At 41.9% G+C, this 27,269-nt stretch overlaps 1 protein-coding gene across 8 annotated transcripts in view; it reads left to right on the plus strand.

Annotated features, from left to right (window-relative positions):
- TTC28 (tetratricopeptide repeat domain 28) overlaps nt 1–27,269 on the plus strand; it is a 158,173-nt gene that overhangs the window by 46,228 nt on the left and 84,676 nt on the right. The window contains exon 1 of one of the 8 annotated variants that reach the window (XM_038187481.2): nt 125–394. The exons of the other annotated variants lie outside the window; for them this stretch is intronic. Within the exon in view, the coding sequence (XP_038043409.1) occupies nt 368–394 (27 nt within the window). The 5' untranslated portion in view covers nt 125–367. Of the gene's footprint in view, nt 1–124; nt 395–27,269 lie in introns of those variants that run through there. 8 annotated transcript variants of the gene reach the window in all.

The raw sequence follows: 27,269 nt of genomic DNA on the forward strand, positions 1-27,269 counted from the left end.
CGGGGGCGGGCCCGGGCAGGGGGGGGGAGCTCCGCCGCAGCCCGCGCCCCTCTCCGCCCCCGTGCGTGGCGGGGCCGTGGGCGGCGCCGGGCCGGGCCGGGGTCTGGCCCCACACGCGGCGCTGGGCGGCCGCGCGCTGCGCCCGGGCGCTGCGGGTCCGCGCGGGCCGCGGGCGTGAGCGGTGCCGGCGGGGCCGGCCGAGGAGAGCCCCGCTCCCGTGGCCCGCGCGGCGGGGCCGGCTCCTCTCCCGCGGGCGGCGCGGGCCGGGCGGCGGGGCCGGGCAGCATGAGCGGGGGCTGCGGCCCCGCTGCGCTCGCCGCCGGCGCCCGAGCGCGACCTTGATGCTCTCCGTCCCCGCTCTACAAATATGATGAAATGGCAGCCCCGGAAGAAGGTGGGTGGCGAAGCGGCTCCCCCGGGGGGCGCCCCGCGACGAAGCCGGCCCCGGGATCGGCGCCGCCCCCGCCCCTCGCCCGCCGGCCGCTCGCTGCCCGCCGGCTGCCGCCGCCCCGCCCCGCCCCGGGGCCGCAGCCTCGGGCCCGCTCGCCCCGCGCCCGCGGAGCGCCCCGCGCGGGCCGTTCCCTAACGCGGCTGCTCGCGCGGAGCGGCGCCGGGCAGCGGCCGTGCCACGGCGCGGGGGGCGCCCCGGGAGGGGCCGGCCCGCACCGAGCGGCGCCGTGGTTGCGGGCGGCCCGGGGGCCGGGGCTGCTCGCTGCGGGCCGCTCCGCAGCGCCACGGCCGCGCGGCGGCTCCGGCGGCTCGGTGCGTAGCAGGACGTTTTTTCTACCGCGCTTGGCAGCGCTTTTTATTGACATTCTTTTCAGGGAAAATCTCGCAAGCTGAATGCGCTGCGCTGCTCCTCCTCAGCAGTGACCCCCTGCTCCCGGCAGCTGTGGGCTGTTGCACGTTTTCTGGTGTGGTTTTTCGTTGGTTTGTTTGTTTGCTTGGAAAAACCTGCTCGAACCAGCAGGGCTCCTTCTTTCTTTGTAGCATGGTGCCTGATACTGTGTTTTACATCAGGGAAGGAATAGAAATCACATGCGAAATGCATGAGAGCACCTCTTGCTTTGAGCACTGGACACCGCAGTAAGCAGTGCTTCAGAAGGTCCCGGCCAGAGGGTGCATTGCCGCTGCATCTCTGAGGAACCTGTCAAGCTTAGTGTTGCTGATCCCTCATCTCTTCTCAGCTTTTCTGAAGCTGTTCGTTTAGTTGTTTTCAAGCGGGCAATTACTTACTGTGAGAGTTCTTATTTCAAGTCGTTGTATCTTCAACAGAATAAAGAGATGATGGGCAAGCTCCACGGGAGTTTCTGTATGTTTTCCAAGCTTCTCTGTGTCTTCCTTCAAATTAGTTTTAAGATGTCTACAAGCTATGGATTTTTAAATGTCTGCTTTTACTATTTTCAACTGAATGTGCAGTTACTCCTGTGGTTATGGCCATGGAAACCCCTCTAGGCCATGGTTACAGCAGTATCGGCTGAACCGCTGAAATATTATTCTTGGCTGCTGGCTGGACTCCTTGACTCTGGAAGATTCCGTTTCAAGTGTCAGGATTCACTCTGCAGTGCTGGCTCACCCGTTGTGCTTAAATCACAATGTCAGATGGCTTTTTTTTCCCCTCTGCATTATTGTTTGTGTCCAGATAATGTTGATTTTAGGCAACCCAGATTGCTTGTGTGGAGGTTACTGGAGACAGCTTAATTCATCTCAACTCTGAAACATCTTATTAGTCTGAGTAAAAACTGATTCCTGTTCGTGCTGTGATGTGATGGAAACTATGTTCGTGTTGGAATAGGTTCTGTATTCAGCTGTAGTACTGTACCAATAAAATCTCGGCAGAGATTGAGTTTATTTTGTCGTTATTGCCAGCATACTCACGTGAGTGTAGCCAGGATTTCTGCTGGCCTGGCCTGAGTGCCTTTGTAGTGTTGCAGTCATGTGCTTTACAGAGCAGTTTCAAGAAAATGACTCATACAAACCGCTCAGGAACGGCACTGCTGTTCCATTTGTTAATAGGAAGATCGATGCAGTTTTCACAAAACGAGAAAGCAAGTTTAGTAGCTAGTGTGCCTATAGCCCTTGGTCATTTATAGCTGCTGGTCATTTCTGATTAACAGTTTTCCTGTCTTTCACTGTTAAAATATCCAAAAATGAGAGCTGTAAATGTAAAAGCTGTGCATGTGTGCTGCTGTACTAAATTAGGAGTCTTGTTTGTTTTATTAGGTTTGTACTCATGTTCTTTTGCTTTTCCTTTTTTCTTTTGTTCTTCTTCATTAAATGTTTAAGGTGTTTTTGTTCATTGAGGAATTATTGCTTTTACAACCATCAAACTGTGCAGCATAGGGACTGAATGCAGTTTATTCACCCTGCATGTAAACCTAGATGAAACTCCTTTGTTTGGTGGTACTGATAAGCAGCTATCACCCATGGTGCACAAGGTATTATGTGGCCTTCAGCTGATGTGCAGAGAGGTTTTGTGTGTGACTAAAATAGTGTTTTGTCATAACTCATGTATGTTTTTTGACATTTAGAACATTATTATTGTTTGTTATTTTTTCCCCTGTACATCAGAATTAATAAAGAGTCTTCATGTGGACTTTCGCCACTTGCCTCTGACTCCGTTTCCCTTCAGGTCTCCCCTTATCTGTCAGTGGCACCTCTGTCTAGCCGGGGCCAATTTGAAGCGAGGTTGGTGAGGATTGCCTGGGCAACACTGTCGCTGGAATGCATTTCTCTGGCAAATGGTTAGTGGGCCCAAAAGCTGCTAGCGTTGGGGTGGGGGAACAGGCAGATGGGGGGGTTGCCAGTGCATTGTATAAGAATGGCGCATACAAATTCAAAAAACAACAAGAAAGAAACCATCATACAATCAAAACGGAACCATAGGTGTAAATCTAACTGAAGTGGTTGCCACCTTAAAGATTCCTCTTACTTACAGTATACAGCAGCTAGAATGAATTGTATGTGCAAACACGGGGACCAGGAACAGAAATAAAAATGACTAGAGCCTAAATAGAACAAACCAAATTCATTCTGGGAGTTCTAAAGCAGAGTGGAAAAGTTCAGGCGTTCCTCACAACAGTTGAATTCTGTGTCTGAGCTATGTTTTGAGTTGTGAATGTGAGCTAAGTGTCAAAGTTTAAAATAAGACTGAATTGAAAACAACATTATAAGTGTAGATTCTCATTATCTCCAGAGGAGGTTTCTAGCAAATCAGGGTGCTAAGGGACCTGCAGTTCTATGTGTTCTGTTGTCCACCATGCCTACAATACAGATACTCACAGATGTGCATATTCACTGTGTGGTTCTAACGCCAGTGTTTAAGTGGGACTTTTCTATTCCTTTTTGGCTGAGAGCACAGGGTATATTTTGTGGAGCTCAGTTATCATTCATATTCATTCCCGTGTAAAGCAGAACTGTGCTGCTGCTGAGTGCTCTGGGTTCTTTAATGTAGACACAGCTTTGGACAGTATATGTGGAAGATGTATTATATCACAGAGAAATACCCTTACAGGCTGTGCCAGCACGGAAGGTTTCATAATAGCCTGTGGAACAGCCAGGCACTATGATGACAAATGCTGAAAAAACATCTGCAAGTAAAGGAAAGGTGTACATCCAACCCCCCCCCACACCTCCCCACCGGCCCCTATTCTGACATCACTGAAATAAGTGCTAATGATTTTATTAATTAGTGGACTTGGAACTCGGCTAATGTAATCAAATGAATCCATTTAAAGTAATTCCTAACAAGCTGACAGATAAAGTTACACAGGCTTTATGTTCAGCATATGAGATACTCAAGGGGTGTCCAGATAATAAGTTAATGCTGATGTAAAAGCAAAAGATAAGTGGAAAGAACTGAAAGTGGAAGATACTCTTTTGAAAATCCTTTTTCAGCCTTTTAGTGATGTTTAAAAATTCTGTATTGTCTGAATTACGTTGATGACAGAATGTAGGGGATGATCTTCAGAAATGGGAATAATTTCTGACTTTAGCAAATCCCTACATGGATTTTTTTTTTTTTTATTTACCACTGCCAGTGCAATGAAAACTCCGAAAATCCTTGTGAAAACACAGTAACATAGTGTGTACTACGAAACCCCCAGATTCCCGTTACTTTACAGTTTGAGCTTCTTACTGTTTCCTGGAAAGGTCCTTATTTCAAGAGCTGACAAAAGAGGTTAAAAATGAGCATACAGTTGCACAAGAACAGCAGTGTGAGTGAAAGTGAAATAAGAGGATGTGATACTCAGCAAAAGTAAGAACATATTCTGTTGGCATAGATATGAGTCGTGTATCATACGTGTGTGTTCCAGTTGTTGTGGCTGCCAAGTCAAAGCAAAACTTGAAGTGTGGCCTGTGTGGTGTGCAGGTAGGAAGCCTTTTCAGTGTGGGGAAGACTGGAGAAGATCATAAAGTGAGTAAATGGGGCAAGGAAATTAATGTAACTAGACTGTCTTGTCTTGGTTAGTTCTTCCCCTGCTTGGAGAGGATGTGCTATGTATTTTTAACTTGAAACTTGGAGTATTGGTTTGAGAGGAACAGCTAAGCATGTGAGTATGAAAAAATACAGGGGAAAAAAAAAGTTAAAAATGGTGGCAGCATTTGTCCTGGAATACTTACTAGAGCACTAAGTGTAACTTAGATTCTTGCTAAAGGCAAGGCTCCATAGCTTACCTGATCTAAGTACATGCTGCGGTAGTTCTTTCTCCCCCCCTCCGCCCTGGGCTGCACAGTACCTCTCAGACCTTGTGTTGGTTCTGATGCCTGTGTGGTTGCACACTGAGCTGGTCCGTCAGGCTGAACCATTTGAAAGCCAACCCATTGAAAACATGTTTAGATGTCTGGAGGCTCAGCTCCTTCAGCAGTTCACCACGCTAAGTGGGTCTGTGCTGCTCCAGTTCCTCCAGTTCAGGGCTGAGCAGGAGCCCTGCTGCTTGGTCTCACGGCAGCTTCCCTGGCTTGGAAGGAGAGGGGAGCAGATGCCAGAAGGCATAGGGATGCTCACAGCAGCGTTGTTATTTAACACTTGGCTGCACAGAAGTTATTCTAGCCCAGGACCCTGAACAAATGTTTGCTGGGAGATTTTGCAGTGTCTAATAATGAACTATTCATGTACTAGTGGCTTTGGGACTGCTAGACAAACAGATACTCAGGAGTCCTTTCAACACTGATTTGAATCAAGAAGCTTGGGGAAGAAGGTCAAGAGACCAAGGGACTTGTCCTGGGGATGGCATAGTGGTTTTCATTTGAGAAAAGCAGACTTCAAGGCTGCCCTGGAGATAGAAGTGAGGTGCTTTCATTCGACCCTAAATTCAGTTCTACCATGAAACCTGTTTTCCAGGGAGTCTGTGAGTTCTTGAGGAACATCCCTGAGAAAAAGCAAGCTTTCTCTTTCTCATGGGTGCACATGTGCACACTTACAAACATACCAAACAACTTAATAATCAGTATTTCCCAGTTTGAAAGGACAGCAATACTTCAGGATCTTTAGTGTGGTCTCTTTGTGCTTAGGTGGTAGAAGGTACTAATTTAGCTCTCAGAGCTATTGATTTTTATCACTGTTTTTCTAAGCTATGAAATGGACTTAGATGAGAAGAATATTTATTTTTTTATGCACTTTGTAGACTTCATTTTCTATGCATGCATAGGCAACTAAAGGTATCGTACCTTCCTTTTAGCTTACAAAGCTGCACAATAGCAATGGAAAACAGTTATTAAGTGTTGCTCTTGCTGTTGTGATCTTTTTTTTTTTTATGACAATGAGTAGCAAGTCGTGTTTTCATATAAAATGTCTTTTTTATTATATGGAAATGCTGCTATTCCTATCAAAGTTGCTTATTGTTCCTTTTATTATTTACTAGCTTACTACATTTAATTGAGCTAAATGAGTATTGTAAGGTGGGGCCACATGTGACATCTTTTTGCAAATTATGTTTGCATGCCTTTTCTGGGAGCATGAACAACTCCGTGACTTCAGCTATTTTAATAGCCCAGATCTAGACATGTTTAGTTTCTTGCCTGAAATTTACATGAACATGAAAATAAAGTTACACAGCTGAGATGAGGATGTTCATGGGATCTCACCTGGTCTGAAACTCTACAATCAGAGTTAAATTTTGTGACTTCAGTTACGAATAACTTTTGTCCCTTTAATGGAAAATAATTTGTAAAAGCACTTCGCTGTTGCAGTTAGCATACAAAGATGTTGAATCTTTCCTGGAGGCTCACCCCTTGTTTAGCCTGTGACAAACACAGCAGAGCATTTGGAGCACTGTGCTGTTGGAGCACTGTGCTGGTCAGTCTAGCTGCCCTGGAGCTGATGCCTGAAGGATGCCCTGGAGCTGGGTGCCTCCCACTGTTGTCTGGGGAAGCCTAGTGCCTTGGGTGGCAGCGTTGTTTCCAAACTGGCTGTTTACGTCTTCCCTGTAAGCCAAAATGCTGGGATGTTAATGCAGAGATACCCAAACATGAAGCAGATTGCGTTTAGCTCAGTACTAACCAGTATAGATAGTCTGGCTCCTTGCTGCACTTCTGTAGGGAAGGCTGAAGTACAAAGATGCTCAGTGCATCTGAGTTCCAGTTGTCCCAGATCTTGTTTGGGTAGAGCTCTGTACTGGCCTCACCTTTGGGCACACATCTTGCTTGGAAAGTGCAGGCTCTTAAGCTTGGATTCTGTGATGTGGGAATGGTTGAGCAGTCCTTGGAGATAATTGAGCTGTGTTTGGGATTGTTATTTCAGGCACTTCTCTGACAGCTCTGCTGATACAGGACCTGAACAAAATCATGCATTTCCAGGAGCTGACTGAAGAAATCAGCCTCCTCCTCAAATTAGTTCTGATGCTATTTATTTGTAAAGAATCATGTTAAAACATATTCTGTACTAAGCTGCCATCAGAACAATAAAACAACTGACTGATCTCAAGGTAAACTATGCCTTTTTTTTTTTTAAAAAACAAAAACAAAACTTGTCATTACTATTTTCTTTCCTGTTAAGCTTATCTTCTAACCTGCCAGTTGATGAATATTAGCTCGTACACCTTAAAACCCAACTTTGAAATGGAAGGGAAGGCAACTGCATTGACATTCTTCCAAATATCTGCATTTCCCTGGCTAACTTGCTGTTTTATAACTTCCTTCATCAAACACTAGTAATACAGAATATCCATACGTCTGCCATACAGATAACTCTGAAGGGCTAACAATTTTGCCTTCTCTTAAAATGGAATCACACCTGACCAGCCATAAATTAACCTTTGTAAAACATTCTACTATTTTTACTCTTAAGTGGCAGGAAGGAGGGACTTAGGAGGCTGATACATAAAATATCCAGCTGTGTTATTCGTGTTAATTAGGACTTTGCAGACTGTTAGGACTTGGCATCATCCCATTTTCCACAGAAATGCTAATCTGTTATAGTTGGAGAGCCCTTTCATGAATTTCTGTACTCTAATCTTAGAACTTACTCAGACACAGACCCCTACCTACCATATCTGGGCAGTGAAACACCACTTCCAGTTTGCCAAATGTGGAGTGCATATGGCAGCATCTGTGCTCCAGAAGTTTTTAGTTTCTTGGCATGTCCCTGGTGTCTTCCTGGCTGTGGGAGTTCTTGTTTCATAGTTACACCTGTGAAGTACCAAAGGGCTGTAAAGCCAGGCATTTTGGCGTAGTAGGGAATTTCTTAGCCACCAGTGCTGTTGCTGTTAAATAATGTTACAGTTGCAGGACTTTGAAAAACAACAGTCTTTGGAATAAAGCTTCCATTGCTGTGATCTTACCATCCCAGTGAGCTTTCCTTGGACCTTTGTGTAACAGAGTCTATTCTGTTTGTTTTTGTTTGTTTGTTTGTTTTTTTAAAGTTTTCTTTAAAATTCAGCTTCTGTTCTTACTGTTACCTTCTAGATAGGAAATTTTGCAAAATAAATGCCCAGTGTTAGAACCAGCTGTTGTTGAATTAGATGAGGCACTTGTATGCCCTGTCATGGGCTTCTAGGCTTGCATAAAGCTCTTGCTATAAAATGGATAGACAACAGTTGCTATCATAGATGACATTCATAAAATAAAATTGGGTTTATGATTAGGCTTAATATTTCAATTCCAATTCTGTTGAATGTTAATCTATTTCTTCAAAGGAATCACTGAAGTGTGTTACAGGAAATTCTTTGCTCTCTTCAAAAAGATGTGTGTCCCAGTTTGCTTTGGATGTCAGTAATGAATTACATTGTCAGAGAGATTCCCCTAGGGAGTCTTTAAGATTGTTCTGCTCCAATTTTGTTAGAGTTACTTCAAAAATACAGACAATTTTTTTTTAAGTTGTCTTTATATATATATTTATACACAAATACATGAAATATGTCCACTCAAAATTTCAAAATTGAGGGTAGCTCAAACAATCTGAGCATTAAATGCATCTTAGGTATTTTGGGTAATTGTTGTTATGATTGTCAAACCGCTTGGAGCAGAGGGAGTTGCACATGCAGCTAAAGTAATCTCCTCTGATGTTTTCAAAACTTTGTTTTCAAGTGTTTTTTTTTTGTTCTTATACACCTCCCTTGCACTCCCCCAATAAGTTCAGCATTGCAGCAGAGATGCATCTCAGCTGGACCTGAGTACAAGAAGAAAAAAGTAGTTTGAGACTAGTGAATAGACAAGAGGAAGTGGATTAGAACACCTCCTTAGGTCTCTTGCAACCTGACTTATTCTGTAGTTTTATGAAATCGAAAGGCACACAGACAACTATATGGAGAAGGTGGCTTGGAAATTTCCAGAGGAGGTACATGGTTGGGGCCTGTGTTGTACAGTCCTAGTGTTGAAAGCCATGCTAGGCAGAGTGCACCAGCTGCAGGCCCTGCTTTATACGTTACTTGCAGTAGACTATGTAAGGCAGGTCTGTGCGTGCTCTTGTCTCTTGCCACATTGTTCAGCTTCTCCCAGTTGGCTTTGTACCTTCTGTGGACCCTGCCTGGCAGCCAGATCTCACAGAAGCTTGGCAGATAGGGTCACACAATCTCTAGCCTAGGTGAGAAGTAGCGACCAAAGAGGGGCTTTGTCCCTAGAGATTGTACAGTCTTTTCCTTTCTGCTTTTCAGTTACTTTAGTTGAAGCACTTTTATCTAACCCCAGTTCACTTCCTGCCATGGGTGAAAGTCTTACTGCAGTGCAGTTCCCAACCACCACACTGTTATGCATTTATATTCTGTTCCATCCTGTGTGTTTACTCTCCTTAAGCCACAGATGATGTACATCTACTGCTTTCTGTGTATGTTCAGCGCCAGCAATTACAGCGCCCTGATTTTTGTTGGGCCTTATGCAGGATTGTAGTTAGTAAACTAGTGAGGCACAAAGTAATTGAAGGGTCTGCAGCAGGGAATTATACTGGTGAAGCTGTGGTCACTCTCCCCCCCCTTCATCTGAATCTCCAACATCAGTGTGTCTGGCATGCATGTATCAGAGTGCAGCTCCCTGCCCCCCATTCGGGAAGTAGATTTAGAGACAGCCGTTAGTGCAAACCCCTCTAACACCAGGGCCGCCAACTTCTTGTCAGCATAGCTGCTGTCCTTGGAAAGTGTGGGGGTAAACTTCCATGTAGAAAGAGCTGAGAAATGATTTAGAAGTAATGTCTAACTTCTATCTGGGTTTTCTGAGATCTGATTATTGTAGCTCAGATTACATAAAGGAAGCAAACACCTTATTTTCAGGAAGCAAAGTTGGTCTTGCAGTAAGAGTTCCTATCCAGCTCCTGTGTTTTTCAGTGTTTTTGTTTGTTTGGTTGGTTGGTTTTTGTTTTCTCCAGTATGCCACCAGTTGTTAGCAACACAATAAAGAATAGATTTTGCAGGTTGTGTGAAAGGCAGATTGAGCTATAGGGTATTTTGTACTAAAGAAATGTGTTTGAACGTGAGCCAAAAGCTGTTATTTCCCTTTTCATCCATTAAAAAGATACATTAACAATGTCAATCAGCAGGCTTCGGAGGTTAGGCAAATGGAGTCAGTATCTGCCAATAAGATCAACAATTTAACACATCTCAGTATCAAAATTATATTAGAGAAATAAATTTACTGTATGGTCATAAACCGCAGCTATGCTTCAGCTCTGACTCTGAATGAGTACATAATATTTTGAAACCTGCATTGTTTTTATTGTTAAAAATAGTGTGATGACTTTTGCAATGGTTGAGAAGGAAGTCCACCTCTCATTTGTCATGCATTCTTTCTGTAATAATGAATGTTATTAAGGCCAACTATTAGAATTAGCAAAATCTTTCAGCATTAGCTCACAGCATATTACAGATCTTAGTGCAGTTGGTTGTATGATGATGATGTTTTTTCAAATACAGAATTCACTTTTGTTTTTCTTAAACTTTTATTCTATGGTATAGCTGGCAAAAATTAAAAGCATTTTATGAGGTCTGTATGTTGCTTTCCTTGCTAACTGGCAATATTTTCTGAGTGAATAGTAACAGCGATTTCAGCCCAGCAGGCCAATCTAGAACTCACCTGAGTTAGTGAAGAAACTCTCATCATCTTCAATAGCTGTTACATACAGGTCTGCCCTACCAATTTTATACCAGGAGTGCTAAAGTTGTAAATGTTAAATAGTGTGTTCTGTTCCTCACACTGTTGGTTAAGTATAGTGCCTCATTATACCTTGCCTTTCCTGTCTTTTAAGAAGAGAGTGATGTTTTTTTGGTTTGTGATTTATTTTTTTTTAATTGACTCTAGAGAAGTCTACAGTGTCTGTATAAAAGTTTTTTGTTTTTTTTTTTTTCCACCATTGCTCTTTAGAAAGCAAAAGTCTTGTGAGTTCTGTGATGATAGAAGTTTTGTACAGTTTAGTAATTCAAAAGAGATCATGTGGTATTTTGTTACAGGATACCAAATGAACATGGTGAAGATAACATTCCCACAGTTACGGTTTAGAGTTAGGGCTCTGGGACAAGAGCCTGACTTATGTAAATTCATTTCAAGGATAGCTGCTGTTTTGATTCATGTTTAGCGTTTAGTCTGATTTGATGCTAAGGAAATGGACAAGATTTTAAACTTTTTTTTGGTAATAATTTAACAAAATAACTCTTCTTTCTCTGCCAATTAACTGGATATTGAATCAAGAATATTGAGGCTCTTTTACCCTTGTTTTTATGTGGAAGTGTTTTCTGAATCCAGTGATCTCCCTATTAGTACATTGATTCAAATTTCATATGAACTAATTAAGAACTGGGATGATCATGATTCTTTTAGTGGTGCTGAATTTTCACAGTGACTTTGGGAATAGATTAGGGGTTCCGGATGGCAAGTATTATTATATAATAATAATTACAATGTACTAATAGGGAGATCACTGGACTACTATATATTACTATGAAGTTCCCAGGATTGTGAGGAATTTGCTGTGTTTTTTTGTTTGTATGTTTGTTTTGTTTTTAATTAATATTCCTGTTTTGGCTTTGAAGCTGGATTGTTTCATTTGTCCTGCTTGGGGGATAAGATATCTAGATACTATGAAATAAAATTTTAAACATGTTATAGCACTTTGTGCTATAAGCAACTCGGCTGATCTAAATGTAAATGGTATAGGATTATATACTGGATTTGTTATAGTTTCCTAATTCTGCCTACCTCAGCACTTTCTCAGCAGTTAATTGCATCATGGCTTAGAGAAGCATTCCATAAGTTGCTGAGAAAAGCTTTGCTGAACTCCGACACACTTTCTTTAGTTACATAGCAAAAGGGCGCTCTGGTACTATTAGTAAGAAGGCACTCTAGTGGCCCAGTTACCATCTCATGCAGCCTTTTTCTTCTCTCCCAAAAGTTTTCTTCAAGGCACAGAAGTCTTGGAAAAGTAGGAATGCTTTTGGGGGCCCACTGTTACAGATGAAGTCTTGGCAGCAAAAATGCATATGTTTAGTTCCACCTGAGACGAGACTTGATGCCAGTGTGATTATAACTGGCTAGTTACAATTGTGCTTGAGTTTGAGATCCCTGGATACAGGCTGGATTGTTGTCATCTTATTCTCCATCTTTGCAGAGTCCAAACCACAAAAGCATTGGCAACTGCTGTGTCTCCTAGAAGGCTTCTAGAATTCAACAAATGTTTTCATCTATTTATCTCAAGTCTCTCACTTAGTCTAGCTATCCGGTTTGTGCTTCTTGTGCAGCTGGAGCATTTGTTGTTTAGGCTCCGAGTCCTTCCATGATCAGAGCCGTGATTCCTCAGGCAGCAGCTTCATCGCATCCTCTGCTGCCATGGAGACGCGTCCCCGGCAGCCATTACAGCAGTGCTGAGATGGCGGCTCCTGCTGCTATGATTCCTGTCTGTGCTTCTGTCAGCATTTTTTCATGTTTGAATCCTGCTTTGATGAATTCCACCTCTTTGTGCACATAACATGGTACATTGTGCCCTCCTAGGCTTAGAGCCATTGGATGTAATGCTTTGCAGCCTCACAGAAGGCTCTCGCCTGTGAGGCTTTGCAGTCTCACAGCTCTCTCCTACTTTGATACCTGCTACCACAGAGATGCAGCAATTTTTAGTTGTTTCTGCCATCTGGAATTTGCGTAAGGCTTCTCCTGTCTTTCACATGATGTGTGAGAAGGCCAGGAGGTTGCATTCTACCCAGAGGAGAAGTGTTGGTGTGCACATTAGCATGAAGTTGTGAGAGGGGTGGTGTAACCAGTCGGAATGAAGGATGGGTGATTCTGGGATGATCAGGGACTCAATGTTATCCCTCTGCGTAAAATAGGAAGTTTTGTGAAACAGTCCTGTGGGTTATGGTAAAGGGTTATGGTATCCTTCATTGGAAATGTATTCTCTTAGCTGCTGTAAAGAAATATGCTGGTCAGACAGCACATCTGTGGAAAGAACTTAACTGGTATTTTCTTGTTACTTGTCAAATTTTTCTTAGTTTATGTATTTGCTCACTAGAAAGCGCACTAAGGGAAGTTGTCTAAAATCTTGAGGACTGGTGCTGTGCAGCAAAGAGTGTGTAAGGAATTAGAGGGAGCAGCAGAGAAGTTGTGTACACAGTTAAACTTTGAAAATAATTCCTGACTCATGTAAAAGTTAGGAGAGGATTATGATCTTCTGAGCCTCATAAATAGTGTTGTGAACATGGTAGAAAATAGTCAGAGAGGCTGTTCTGTCGGAAATTATGAAGTTTTTAATTTTTTTTTTTCTTCAGTGACCAGAGAGTCTCAAGATTCAAGGTTTACTTTATTTTGGTCAGACTTGCAGCGGCAGGGCCTGTGATTTGTCTTCGTTAGGTAGCTGGTAGTTACCAGTGGCTGGACTGCCTGAAGCAGGAGGTGGTTCAATGTGTCTTTTCCCATAAAGTACATTCTATCTCAGAGCTATTGCTGTATAATTCTGAAATGTTGGTAACACTGGTGTACACTACATGTATTTTATTTGCATTGTCTTTGAGTATGCAGTCCACAGTATTCAGTAATGCTTCTGAAAGCACTGATTCTGAGGAAATTTCCTAGGGCTTCAGGTAAGCAATAGCATGATTGTGTTGAGACAATTAATTAGACTAAGTTGTAGGTCTGTCATTTGGGGACACTGAAATGCTTGCAATCCAACTGAACACACTTCACTATATGAAAGGTATGCTGAGAGAGTTAGAATAGTTTTGAGGATTAGTGGTGAGTTATCTGCTGTTGATAAGAGGGAATTCAGATTTTGCTGTAATTCAACTGGATATGGAACCATCGCTGATGAATTTCTAATCAGTGAGAAATCCATACAGCATAGTTGGAAGAATTCTTAAGTAAAAGCGGAAATACAGAACAAAGTTAGAGTCCTTTGTTTTATGGCTTAGAGTTTTACTGTGTTTTGTACTGGTGTATAATGAGCAGACATTGGTGTTCTTGTGTGATATAAAAACTTGTTTAGCAGTCATATACCTGTCGTGATTTGACATGTTTGGAATTGTCTGTCACAGTTAATACTTGAATAAAGCAAGGAGGGTTGCTCTGAAAATGCTGACTTCCTTACAGACTGCAGTTTTGTAATAACCACTTATATGCTGTTAGTACTCATGCAGAGTATTCTACTTCAATGATGCTTGCTGCGCCAGAAGGGCCAGTACAGGTGTTTGTGGAGCTGCGCTGTTACTTCGGGCATTGAACCAGATATGGGTTTTGTGTGTGCGTCTGTGACCTGGATCACTTCCCGGTAAGGCAGGGGAGCAGGAATACCCTGCTGTTGAACTCTTCATTACGTCAGTGTACTTAGATTACCTGTAAACATGCTCTAAAGCCCCTCAATCCATTAGTCACTTGTACTCTTCAGTTCAGCTATGGGAAAGTGTTACTATCTGTACTGTTTTAATCAGCCTCAGAGAGCATGGCAGCTGTTCCTGGGAGTCCTGCTGACCTTTTCCAGCACCTCAGCTGGGCAGCCCAGCACTGAAATGAGGCAAGCCCTTCATGCCCTTCTCTCCCTAAAGTGGGCTCACCTTATCTTTGTAACCTGATGACAATCAATAAGTGGAGTCCCTGAAATACCTGCTAGTTTCTACCAGGTCTTTCCTTACCCTGAGATTCCCTGCATTAGGATTAACTTCTACTGATTAATAGTCTTAAGTCTCTTGAGTACTGAAACTGGTGTAACCACCTCCTTGAAACTATCAGTGCTTAACATTGCTTCTTTGTTCTGTTCTTGATTTGTTGTGCTGAAGAGAAACAAAAGAAGACATGACTTCATCTGGTTCTGTGTTTTAATGAATTTCATTCCTTTTCCCTTGCATTCCAAGTTTAGCTGTGCAATTGGTTCAATATTGTTCCTCCATCTCCTTTGCAACCTGCCTGGTGAAGTTAACCAGTGAGAGGAGAAAAAAATAAAAGATTAACTGAGAAACGCGTGTCCCTGCTTTTGTCTGTGTCACGTTGAAAAAAAAAGGCAGGAGCTGGAGCTATTGTATAATTGCTGTACTATGGTTGTAATAAAAATGTGTGAAAGTAGCATATGGAACGCAAATTTGTTCTTAATTTGTACAAGGAAGTTGTCTTCAGATCCACTCTGTCTCAGAGGTTGTAGGGGAAGAAACTCATAGCAAAGGAAGAAAACCGGTACATTACAAAACAAAACAAACAAACAAAACACACAAACACACACACACAATTAAAAAAAAATCTTACAACATGAAGATGGGCTACTGACCACAGACTTGACTAGTAAATTACTAATTGAAGTATTTTTACAGCACTTAAAGGTGTTTTTTGTTTGTTTGTTTGTTTTAGGTAGCTTTAAAAAAATCAGAAATAAGTGTCAAGCAAAAATTAGAAATAAGTGTCAGGAAAATTTTTTAAAAAGAAAATTGGGTTGCTGTGGTTTTGATGAATGATTTTTATTACATTAATTTGAGGGCAGTTTCCAAAATGTAGAGGGTGAAGTTAAAGCTTGTTACTAAAGTCTGTCTTTTAAATTCTATTGAAGTGACTTTACCAAGTTGTGCGTATAGTGTCCCTAATTTATTTTCTTCATGTTTTTGTCATATGTGCTACTTGTGTGTTACATTAGTTATGTTAGTGTTCAGTCTATGTGAATATACAAAAGCTGTTTTTAGAAGGCAAGCAGTAGGCTTCCTTCTGTTTCAACTGTACATGTTTTCTGTCCTTTACTCTGTAAATACATACTCAGTGAACAACAAATCTGTAAATTTGGAAACTCTTCAAAACTGTTCTTGAATTACTGCACTGCTAGGTCATTCATAGCCTTGCCCCGTAGGCTCTCTTTCTGACTGAGGTCTTTGATTTCTACTATTGTGCAAAAACAAGCAGAAATGTTGATAGTGTCTTCTTTGTGCGTTGCCGGACTCTTCATTGGTATGAGCAGGGCTCATTTCACTTGCCACTGAAATGCAGATGCTGCAAGGTGGCATGTGGTAATTGTTAAATACTCGCAGACACTGTGGACAAAAAAAAACAGCGCTTACTGTGTACGCCTGGTGTATTTATTGTGAAGCTCCTATATGAACTGCAGTTCTGTGAGATAGTGGGGCTGTAACCCATGTTCCTTCAAAGCACACAGCAGACAGCAGTGCCTGTCTTCTCTGTGTAGCTTTTACTCATACAAAGTCCTGATGGGTATATAAAGTGCTGCTCAGTTGATCAGTTTAATTTTCATTGTGTTTTCTTTCTGCTTCTGGCATCTCTAGTGTTCATGAGACAATTCCATCTTTGTTTCAGTGTCATGGTTTAATGCTTGGCGGCTGGTGACAGTAATATGCACAGAGCTTGTGAAGTCTCTCTGAATTAGTTTGCTTGCATCTGTGTGAAGAACTGAAGCCAAAGCCTCTCCTTTTTGAGGATTAGAATCACATCATTACTGGAGGGAGTTCAGAGAAGAGTGAAAAAAGTGATTAGAAGGGCCTGGAGGGACTGATGTATGAGGAAAGATCAAAGAAGCTAAATTTGTATCATTTGGATAACTGACAGTGAATGGGGAACATGAAAGTCTGTGATTATTAAATGTGTATAAACAGGGAAGAGTTTGTGAGAGATTATTCAGGGTCGGATGATGGGATGGGAGAAAGGCATTAGCAAAGGGGAAACAGCTGCTAGAGTGGAGAAATTTCCAAACAATAAGTTAGGGCATTTAATTGTCTCTTGCTATAAAAGCCAATGACTTAAGCTACTACTTTTTAATGTACTGATGGACACAAGTAAAATGTTCCAGATAGAGCTAGAAGTATAAAGACAAGATTGACATAAAAACCACTACTTGTTTGTATGTATCTTTGGCTTTGGTCTCAGTGCCTACAAGGTCTAGCCTTTGATTTAGGTGGAACTTACTGAGCAAAGCAGCAGATAGGACATTATGAGAAACAGGCCTTTACTGGCCTTTTCATCAGGATTAACATAGGCTGATGGAGGTCATCTGTCTGTACTACTTGTTCTTCTACAATTATCCATGATTTCAAAAAAAATAAGTACTGCACAAGGTCAGTACCCATGTCACTTTGATTTAGAGGTTTGGACTACAGCCTAGATATTAAAGTGGGATCTAGGACTTTCAGAATTAGCAAATGCACGTTGTTTTCCAGGACTCTGCTTTAAAAATATCCCTTCTGCCAGGCATCCTATTCTCTTGCATATCATGGCAATTGGATTCATATTTCTCCCATCTAATCACTTTGTTAACAATCTGTAAGTGACTCTGGACTGCTGTATATGCTTACTAGTTTGTTTGTTTGTTTGTTTTCCCTAATTATGTTAATAATATATTAATAAATGCAAAATACATTTTGGAAATCCCAGACAAGTTCCAGCTGAATCTGTCTTCAAGCTAAAATCTGCTGTTTTAATTGAAGTAGCAGCTATATGGGGTCTTCTGGGCAGGCCTGAAGGTTATAGTACCAAAGCCTAAGAGCAGGGTTGGGTGTCATCACTAACTCTGTATTTTCTATCCCATTTTTTATTTAAAGCAGATATTTATTTCGATATGCCTATCTTTGTTGGTGTAAACTATATATAGTACTCTATTTTTTCCTGCATAGCAGGGAATAATAAGTCTCCAGTTTGAAGAGACAAGAGCTGCTCTGGACAAGTATGTTTTATGTGATCAGTAAAATAGGATTATATCTGTGAGGAGTTTAATGAAACAGTGACCAGGTTAAATAGATTATCAAACTGCTGTTACAGATATTTGAGCCCACGGATGCCCATTGTTCAGACCAGCACTACATATCAGTGCCTTCTCAAGTACTAATGCTTATTTGTGTTTACAGAAGACCTGTGGCAGTTGTATTTCTAAAGAGGTAGAGTGCATGGCTTCCCAGTGGGCTTGTGGATAAGTCATCTCATATGCAAAAATACACGTGCACATTTCTTCTGGAACAGCTAGTGCAAATTATTAAACCATTAACCCATGTTTTAAAAAGAAAGCTATCTGGTAAGATTGCAGCCTTTGTAACAGTTACTTAAGCTTTTTATTTTAATGGAATTTCTGTGCCAGAATGTAAAATTCAAGCCATTCAAATAATGTTGAGTTTTGCGTCTTTTACTTAAAGCATTTTTAACCTTTTACACTGAGCGGCTTGATGGTCTGCACCTTTCTAATAGGGCCTCGGCTGTGTGAGTTACATTAGGATTTCTGCATTTGTAATACCCATCAAAGAACATAAGTCTGTTAGGCTTAATCACTGATGACAACTAAAATGATTAAAACAATGTGGAAGAGATGTCTTGTGTGTGGATGGTAGGGATTAGCAGAAGGGACTGGCAGTACACACACCTGTTTGTAAATCTGATATATCCATTTCTAGTTTCATAAGATAGTACAGAAATAATCTTCTTGTTCACCTTTGTGCTAGTTCTTAGTCCTGTTTTTTCTTTCCCCTTCATCTGCTGAGGTGCTTTCTGGTTCCACCAGCTGAACATCATCAGCGCGTGCCCAGCAGTGGAGGTGAAGAGCAGGCAGTGAATCCTGCTTTTGGCTAGCAGTTATGATGAAGTACTGTTGCGTACACCTTTGAGAGACAGGCTGCCCTTCTTTGGAGGAGCCATGCAGTTTAATGACTTGTAGTTCATGTGGCTTTGTTCATGTACCCTGCTAACGGCTTGTCCCAGTGCAGACAAAGTGTATTTCTTATATAACCACCAGCTCTGAAGAGAATTTTATGCTGAGTTTCTCTGTGAGCAGAATTAACTCCTCTCAGTGAGGGGGTAGATTCACTGGATCACACAGTCTCAGTGTTTGAAAAATGAGATTCACCTCATTACAGTGTGTCTCCCACTAACCCTTGCTTCACGTTCCATCCGGTGACCAGCAGGTTGTCTCCAGAGACAGAGCTGAGTACTGCTGCAGTGATTATTTGTTTGGAAAGAATACCTCTTGATAGTTAAAGGTAGCGTGAAGCCATGTCTGTTGCAGGCAGCAGGTGGGCTGTTCAGTGACTAATTGCCTCTGAGACCCTAGAGTCAGTGCAGCCCTTTCGGTTAATCTCTGAGGCATGAAATACAGGCTTTCTGTGTGATTTTCAAGGGAAAGTTGTCTTTGAATGACTTAGTTATCTCTAAGGGAAGGTGGAGTCAGTTCAGTGCTTCTTCAAAAGCTCTTCTAAGAGATTTGAAGAAAAGGTAACTGTGGCCCTTGGGGATCCCATGACACTGGGCTGAAGGTTGGCAGTGATGGAGTGCATGATAATAAAAGGTGGCAATGTGAAAAAATGCTAGCAAAAGCTTTGACTTTATAAAATAGTGCCATGTCCAGAAACAAATAATGCAGTGGAAAGATGAATGGCAGCAGCTTAGCTGTTGTGCCATGTGGTTACCGTTTTAGTGCTTGCATTTCTGAGATTTCATAGTATGTTTCAGGTGTGCCAGAAGAAAATACATACTTGCTAAAGTCTTAATAGTGGATGAAAGTGGTGTGTTGTATGCCAGTGATCCCCCTTAAAAAATGCAAAGTGCCAATTCCTTTGGGATATTTCTGAAGGGAAAATGAGCTCTAACTATGGAAGGAGATGCTGAACAGCCACAACAGGCAGGAGTGGAGATAAGGCATCTTAGCTCACTTTAAAAAGAAAAGACAGACTCTAAATGCATGATATAGCATCTTTGTTCTTTCTGGTACTTGGCAGATTTTATAATATCCAAAAGAATGTTGGTTGCTCCATGGAAGCTTTTTACCAGTCCTCCTGCCATAACTCCATCAAACAGCTGCAGGGCAGAAGCATGAAGAGTTGGAGGCCTTTGTCCTGCGCCCACAGGAACAGCTGGGGCATCTCTTTCACACAGGGTACCAGACAAGCTCCTGGAACTACATGAACACCAGCACTGCCAGTGTCACCAGGTGTGAACTCACCCCCGATGTGAACTCGGAATTGGCTTCACCTTCTGTAGTCTCTGAAAGCAGAAGAAGTCATTCTGGTGCAGATAAGGCTTCTTGCACTTGTGCTCTGCTCAGTCTCGGACTAATGAGAGGTCTTTGCTGTCCATGCCATTCAGCCTTGCATGTACACACAGACTTTTATGAGGCTGACGGTTGCATAGGTTTGGGCAGCATTTGTACAGAGTTGTATTCATCATTGTCTTGCAGCGTACAATGCTGCTGTGTCTTTTTGCTCTGTGGGAAAGTGTGAGGCCTGTCCTGACTTGATGTAATACTTGATTTTTAGCAAGTCCTTTTGGAAGTTGCCAGATCCTGTATCCAGGTGACATTTTGAGGGGTGAGAAGGGGTGTGGCTTCCCAGGATTGCCTTAGCCAGTAGCTCTCGGTAGAACCTTCTTGCTAAACATGCATTTCTGTTTCTGATCTGGGCAGTTATGCAGGAGATGATCAGTGTATGCATGTAGGATAGGGATGTATTTAAAAACAATGGGGAAAGTGCATTCCCTTGCTCTTGCGTGTTTCAGAGCAGAGGCTTATTGATTCAGGTGCCTGAAACAGTGATGCTTTCAAGTGGAATTTCCTTTGGGAGAAGTAGTGTGAAAGGGCAAAGGGGAAATTATTAAAACTTAAACCTTCAGACCCATCGAATTACTCTTTCATTTTTTAAATGAGACTGTGTAACTGAAGAATGAAACATTTAAGGTTCCCCTAATTTCTATTTAACTACCGCATCCCCATTTAGGATAGATTAATGATAAGAGGTTACAGAGTTAAAATGCTGTGTATAGCATGAAAACGTCTGCTGTTGGGAGATTACTGTATTTGTTGTATATAGAGGAGGTGTTTTTGTTGAGGACATGGTGTCCGTCGGCTGCTTTTCCACTGGATTACTATATTAAATCTCCAGTTGCTTTTGAAGTGAACAATCACAAAATTACATGTCAATGTCATTGTTTGATATACCACTTCTCTCAGCTTTCCATCTCCCCAAAGGAAGATCTTTTGTGTACGAAGTCTGCCTGGTAACTGAGTTTGTGTTTGCTGATATTAATGAAGGACAGCAGTAGATGTTAGGCTAGCAAGAAGGCAGCCTTCTCATGCTGTACAGTTTTTTCCAGACAGCAGATTCTATAGGATTTCTTTTGTTTTGTTTTCTTTTGTTTTTGCACAGAGAGATTTCTGACACAATGTCAGAATGCAAATATCAACGTGGTGTTCAAAGTAATTTTTGTTCTAGGTTTAAGATGCTTCAGGTTCAATGTAGTTGTTGTGAAAAGATGAGGATTTCCTGACCTACTAACACAATTTTGACATATTTTCTGATCACAGACTGTGGAAAACTGTCTGAAAAACTGTCACGTGGCCCATATTTCAGAGCTTTTCTGTGTGTTTGCAGTTTTGCTATGGTAGCATATAAGCGTGCAAAATTTGTGTATTTGGTCCCATTGAAGGATGATGCTAGCACGTTTTGTACATCAGATGATAATCATAATTTTTGTTACATTTAAAGTTAAAGAGCATCTGATAGTGAATGTCCTAAAACACATTTATGATGACTCTCTCTATTATTTTAAGTGGGAAGAATCTCTGTTCATTCCTCACAGATCCTGTGTCTTCTGAACAGAGATTAATCAGGAAAAGCTTGCAGAATTGTGCATGCCTGAAGACATGGGTTGAAAAGTGTCTCATGGCAGCAAATCTTGTCTAATGCTGTCATGCAGCTGCAGACCTCATGGCACAATGTCATTAATAGTCAAAGAATTGCTTTAAAACCAAACAAAGATTTTACAACGTACAGTGGTTCTGATCTTTGTTACTGTTAGTTATGTTGTACTAGTTAACAAGCTATTGTTTCTGCTTGCTTCTGTGAAGTAAAAGGAACTGAGATACAGAAAAGTGGGTTGTTACAGTACTATGAAGGTAAGCACTCTAATATGGATAGAAATATCTGAGCACGGAGGAGTTCACTGCAGTGACCTTCTGCCGTCTGGGCTGGGGTTTCAAATTTGATGAGTGTGTGGCAGTTCTTGCTTCCACCAACATGCAGGCTCTTCATCTTCTTGGTAGAAGGGAGAATGTTTAAGCTGCTTCTCTTGCATGAGTCAAGGAGAGAGCTGCACTTCTAGCGCTCATCTCGGCCTATTCAGAAAGGTAGAAAACGGAGGGGAGCAGGCCACAGCAGGGAGAGGAGCAGACCAGGCAGGCTGGCCACAGCCTCTGGAGCTGGCCCCCCGTGCCGCAGCACAGGCTGAGCCCCAGCTCGCAGTGCTTTCTTCTGGCACTGGTGCAGGAACAGGCTTGTCCTGCCTGCGTTCTCCACTGGAAATGGGCCTGGCACAATTACTGACTCTATCAGTTAGGTCTTTATGCTATGCTGTTGTGGTTGCCTAGATTTTTTCCAGCTTACCAACCAAAAAGAACAAGATTTTGCTGACCTGAATGTGCAGTATAAACTTATCCTTGAGTACACAGATGTTGGGTGAGGGAACATGCAAAGACGGGGTCCTGATTTCTTAATGAGAGCAGAAAATTGCTACTGTTTCTGTCTCTCTGCCTCTTATTCATTTGTCTGAGATGTGCATCAGAGACACAGTAGCCTGGAATTTCCTATGTGACAGTAGAGGAGGCAAACAGATACTTGTATTTATCGTGCTAAATGAACATCCTGTTTTGTTACTTGTTCAACAATGATTACATAAGTCTTTGCTGGATAAGATACAGGGAGTGATATGCATAATATCTGTGTCTGAAAAGTAAGAGGAAAACTAGTGGGATCAAGAGCAGGGAATTGCAAACAGAGAAGTGTATAAAACCTGAAGGCTGCTGGGTCAAACAGGCCTTTGCAAAATAGGAAATTATTTATAGTGTAGTGTTGTGTTGTTTTGTTTTGTTTTGTTTTATTTTTTACAATTGGTTGGGGAAGAGGATATGCTGATATTAGAGAAAATGTATACACACAATGCCTGGATACTGGTTGCTTGCACACCTTCACTTTTGACATTTACACTTTCCAAAGGTAGGGATGCCACCTGCTAGAGCAGGTTGCTCAGGGGCTCATCCAGCTTGGTCTTGAACACTTCCAGGGATGGGGCATTCACAACCTCTCTGGGCAACTTGTTCCAGTGCCTCACCACCCTCTGAGTGAGGGCATTTTAGGGGAAGTTCTACATCTTACAGCATGGAGGTTTAAAAAAGAAATAAAATCTGTAGGGGATTTGGCTGGCTAGGTAACTGCTAAACCATACCAAGACTCTCTGGAGTATAAGTTCTGCAGATTGGCCAAATTTATTTCCATTTGGAAAGAATATGTTCGAAAGGTATGTTCCTGTCAAGGAGAAGTTGTATCCTTGCTAATTTTCAGGTTCTGCTTCCACATTTTTAAAGAGAGGGAAAATAAGCAGTTGATTATTTTTATTGTAAACTCAAAGGGAAAAACAATCCCTGCAGTCCTGCTCTAAAAAATTGCTATTCCATTTTGCATTTTTTTGAGCTAATTAGTGCTGTATGGATAACTAGTGTGGGAAATTTCAACAGTAATAGTTTTTGCAAAATTTTATAAGTGACAGAAAATGGGGATTATGTAATAAAAAATGTCATGCAGTCTTACTGTAGTCTATGCTATCTGCTCCATTTATGATGTGGGTTGTGTCAGGACTGTTATATGTGAATAAGTCCTTGATGCCTGAAAGTTGACTTAAATTGTGCAAGCTTTGCTGTGTTTGGTAGATGTCTGTGAATTTATGTAATCTATAGCAGATTTCCATGAAAGTAGGTTTCTAGGACAGACTGCGTTTTGCTCTTTGATCCTGCTGGGCATTTGGCCATCTCACTCCTCCTGCCTCCCCTCTTCAGAAGTACCCTGCTGAAGTTTTGGGACAGAACGAAACTCTCCTCATGGGCTGGCTGGTTCAAAATGTATACATGTGGTTTAACACTGAAAATGTTCCATATTTTAAAGACATTTCTTGTTCTCTCAGGTTTGTTACCTTGGATTAGGTGATCAAAAATGATCTGTTCAGTCTGAGAGGGAAAAAAATAGATTGATTTTCTTCTTTTTTCTTTTCCGGTGCTTGCAGTGTCAAGTACTATCGCATTGTTAGATCTGATAAATCCTGAGAGGTATCTAGAATGACAAAATTTCTCTCAGCTGATTCATATGTAGAATGAAAAGCAAAAGGCCAGTGGCTAATTTATAGGACTAAAATCTTCCAATCTGCTAATCAGTTGCAATTATTTTTTCCCCCCCCATATCCTGTTCTTCAAAATTCTCCATGTTCCAAGAATTTAGAATTCTCAAAGGTAGTGATGAAAATTATTTACTAAAGCACGAATCTGTATCCTGAATACAGTATACATTTCCAAAAAAATCTGTTACTGAAAATACATTATTATACTAAAATGTAAGCAGTCATGCTTTTAGTTCAGAAGACTGTGCTTAGGTTATAGGTTTTGGTTTAATGCCACAGTGTTTGTAGGAGTTCTGAATATTCCTAGAACTAGGAACAGATTGTAGCTGTTGGTGACAGCTACGGACATTGGTGAGTAGTGTGTTTGGGAGAAGAGGTTTGTGTTCTTGTTTGGTTGTTGTGTTTTTTCTTCTTGGTTTTAATCCAGTCTTCTAGCTAAAGATACAACAAAAATAGGCTGCTTTGTAAAGTTCATGTATGCAAATTTACAGTTTGCAGTGGTCAGAGGTGAACTGAATTGTTTTCCTGTTACAGTGTAGCATAGGAGAAAACCTGTCTTATAAGGTGAAGGATTTTATTTATTAGTAGGACCTTGGGCACTATGTCATTTTCAGATTCATGTCATAGCTAGATAGCGCTCTGCTCCTGATCTGCGTACTTTGGTGTCATTAGTTTGTGGAGACTTTCTGCAAGCCAGCCCCTGTAATGATTTTTTGTCTGTCAGGCCATAATATTGTATGCAATATTTTAGTCTGGCAGCACTTTGTGTGTGAAAGCAGTCCATCTGCGAAAAGATTTGTTCCAGTGTGTTTCAAGGAACATTTCTAAGGAGACAGCTCCATGTTGATGCACATCTGAAGGGTGAGCTCAAATACAAGACAGTAGGCATTGCCTTTGTGAAGTCAGGAGCCGACCAGGAGTATTCCAGATTAAAAGAAGTAGGTACATAGTTGTCAGTCATGGTTATTTTTCCCCTAATGTACTTGCCTTCCTATATCTAACCAGACCATTAGGTTAGGTTCCTGTGGTGAGCGTCTCTGCTAGTCTCGTGAGAAGGAGAGCTTTGGAGCAGAAGGACAGGACCGACTCCTCCGGCTTGATGTTCTTACCCTTTGCTGAGACTGATGCAATTTGTAGGGTTCCATGAAGTACAATGTGCCTGCTGGGTTAGAACTGCATGAGCATGGGTCTGGGTGGTGAGATGATAAATGTCAGCCTGATGCCAACCCAATGCAGGTTAGCTTTTTGCTGCCTTGCTCCTGAAGAATAGCGCTTACAGTAGCTTTAGAAGTGGTTGAGTGGCAGTAAAGCAAGTTCAGAATCTGTGGGGCCTTGTGCATACAGCATGTCTGCTGGATCTGAACATTTATATCTAAGCTTAGTGTTTGTAAGGGTAAATGGGTGAGTTTTCATCACCTGTTCTCTTTGAATCCAGTTAGTTAAACCTTTCAGACCCATCCAAGTATCTTGAAGCATGTTGGACTATCGTTAGGTATGAATGAACAGCTGCTGACCCACTAGTGACACAGAAATAAATTATTCAGTGTGTCTTATTTGGGAATTCAGAGGCTTCATGATGAAACCTACAAAACTATGTTATGTCTCTGACATTATGAGGTTTCATCATTTTGTCTTCAATTATTCACTAAGCCTGCTTGTTCACCTCCCAGCACTCTGGAGTTGCAGCTTGATGGCACGCAGCAGACAGGGCTGAGATATCACTTCTGCTCTTTGTTCATGTGGCTTTTTTGTGGTACCTTTTTGGAGGAAATTTTCTTGTTGTCAACTGTCTTAAACCTCTAGCCCAAGGTTATTCAAGTTTTTATACCTCCTACAAAGAGGCTACAGCTACCCCTTTTGCTTGGAGATTTCCTCAGCAAACTGTAATTATTAACTTCTTCCTACCTTAGAGATAAATTTTAGTTTTCAGCATGGCTGCATTTGTTCCACAAGAATGCAACAGTGAAACAACAACATACCATTTTTCAGAAAGTCTCCTGTGGAAATGCCAAAATAGAGGCCAATGGAACAGGAAGTTGAAAAAACTATATAATAAAGTATTTATCCTTGTGAGCCCTGCTGGCAAGGTCTGTGTGTTGGTGGCACAGTGCTGGCTCACGGTCATCCCGCTGTCCACCAGGACCCCCAGGTCCTTCTCCCCTTCACTGCTCTCCAGCAAGGCAGTCCCCAGCTTATCCTGGTGTCTGGGATTTCTTGCCCAGATGCAGGACTCTACACTTGCCCTTGTTATGTTTCATTAAAGTTTTCCCTGCCCAATTCTCCAACCTGTCTAGGTCCCGTTGGATGGCAGCCCAGCCTTCTGGCATGTCAGCCACTCCTCCCTGGGGAGAGCAATGCCTGGCTTTCTTTTGCAGAATTCCCAAGTCTGTAGCCTCCAGAGGTGCTCGTGCCCTCTGTTTGCCAGACACAACCCTCTGTATAATCTATCACCTGACACTTGCCTGCATCGGAGTCCAAAAGTAATGAGTTCCTGTTACGTGGAAGTGACTGTGAGATACAAATTCTTTGGATTCCTTTTTGGGTTTGATGTTTTTGTAGCTGTATTTGCATGATTTACAGTTTCAGTACAGTTTCTGTACTGTTTTGGTGTGTAGAAGTTTTAGAATGTGGTAGATAATTTTAGAAAAGAGAACCAAAATTAATCTTATGAACTGACCACCTGATGAAGTTTTTCCTATGGATGTTCACAGAAGTGTCTTCATTTCTCTTGGGGTTCTGTGGAATGGAAAGTCTGTTATAAGGCCAGACCAGTACAGTGGTAAGCAAGGCATTTTTGTGGGACTGATACAATTCTAGTGACTAATAGTGAAGTTGGAAATGTATCGAGTACTCTTGCTCTTCTTTTTGCCTGGAAGAACAGATACTGTTAGTTCACATTTGTGCTTACACGTGTCAAGGTCCTCATGATGAATAAAGGAAGGTAAGGTAGATTTTGTTGTTTTCTGGTAGCCCAGTGCAGGCAAGGTGATGTTTTGTGTTCCTGGTGTGTAGACCCATGCTAGCAAGGGAGACGTTCTCATCTCAGGGTCACGGAGCAAGCGCTGGGATGGGCTCTCTGTTGCTGCTCCGTTTCACCCGTTCTCCAAAGGCACAAGCGGATCAGTCCATGGGTCATTCATTCCATGGCTGTTGTAACCAGCAGTGCAAAACCTCTGGCAGTCCAGTGAAAGCCAACTCTCCACTCCAGTTCTCCCTGTCTCAAGTCAGCATTGATGTGGGAAGGAGAG

Source organism: Anas platyrhynchos, chromosome 16 (genome assembly GCF_047663525.1).
Source record: "Anas platyrhynchos isolate ZD024472 breed Pekin duck chromosome 16, IASCAAS_PekinDuck_T2T, whole genome shotgun sequence".
NCBI classification, from domain to species: Eukaryota; Metazoa; Chordata; class Aves; order Anseriformes; family Anatidae; genus Anas; species Anas platyrhynchos.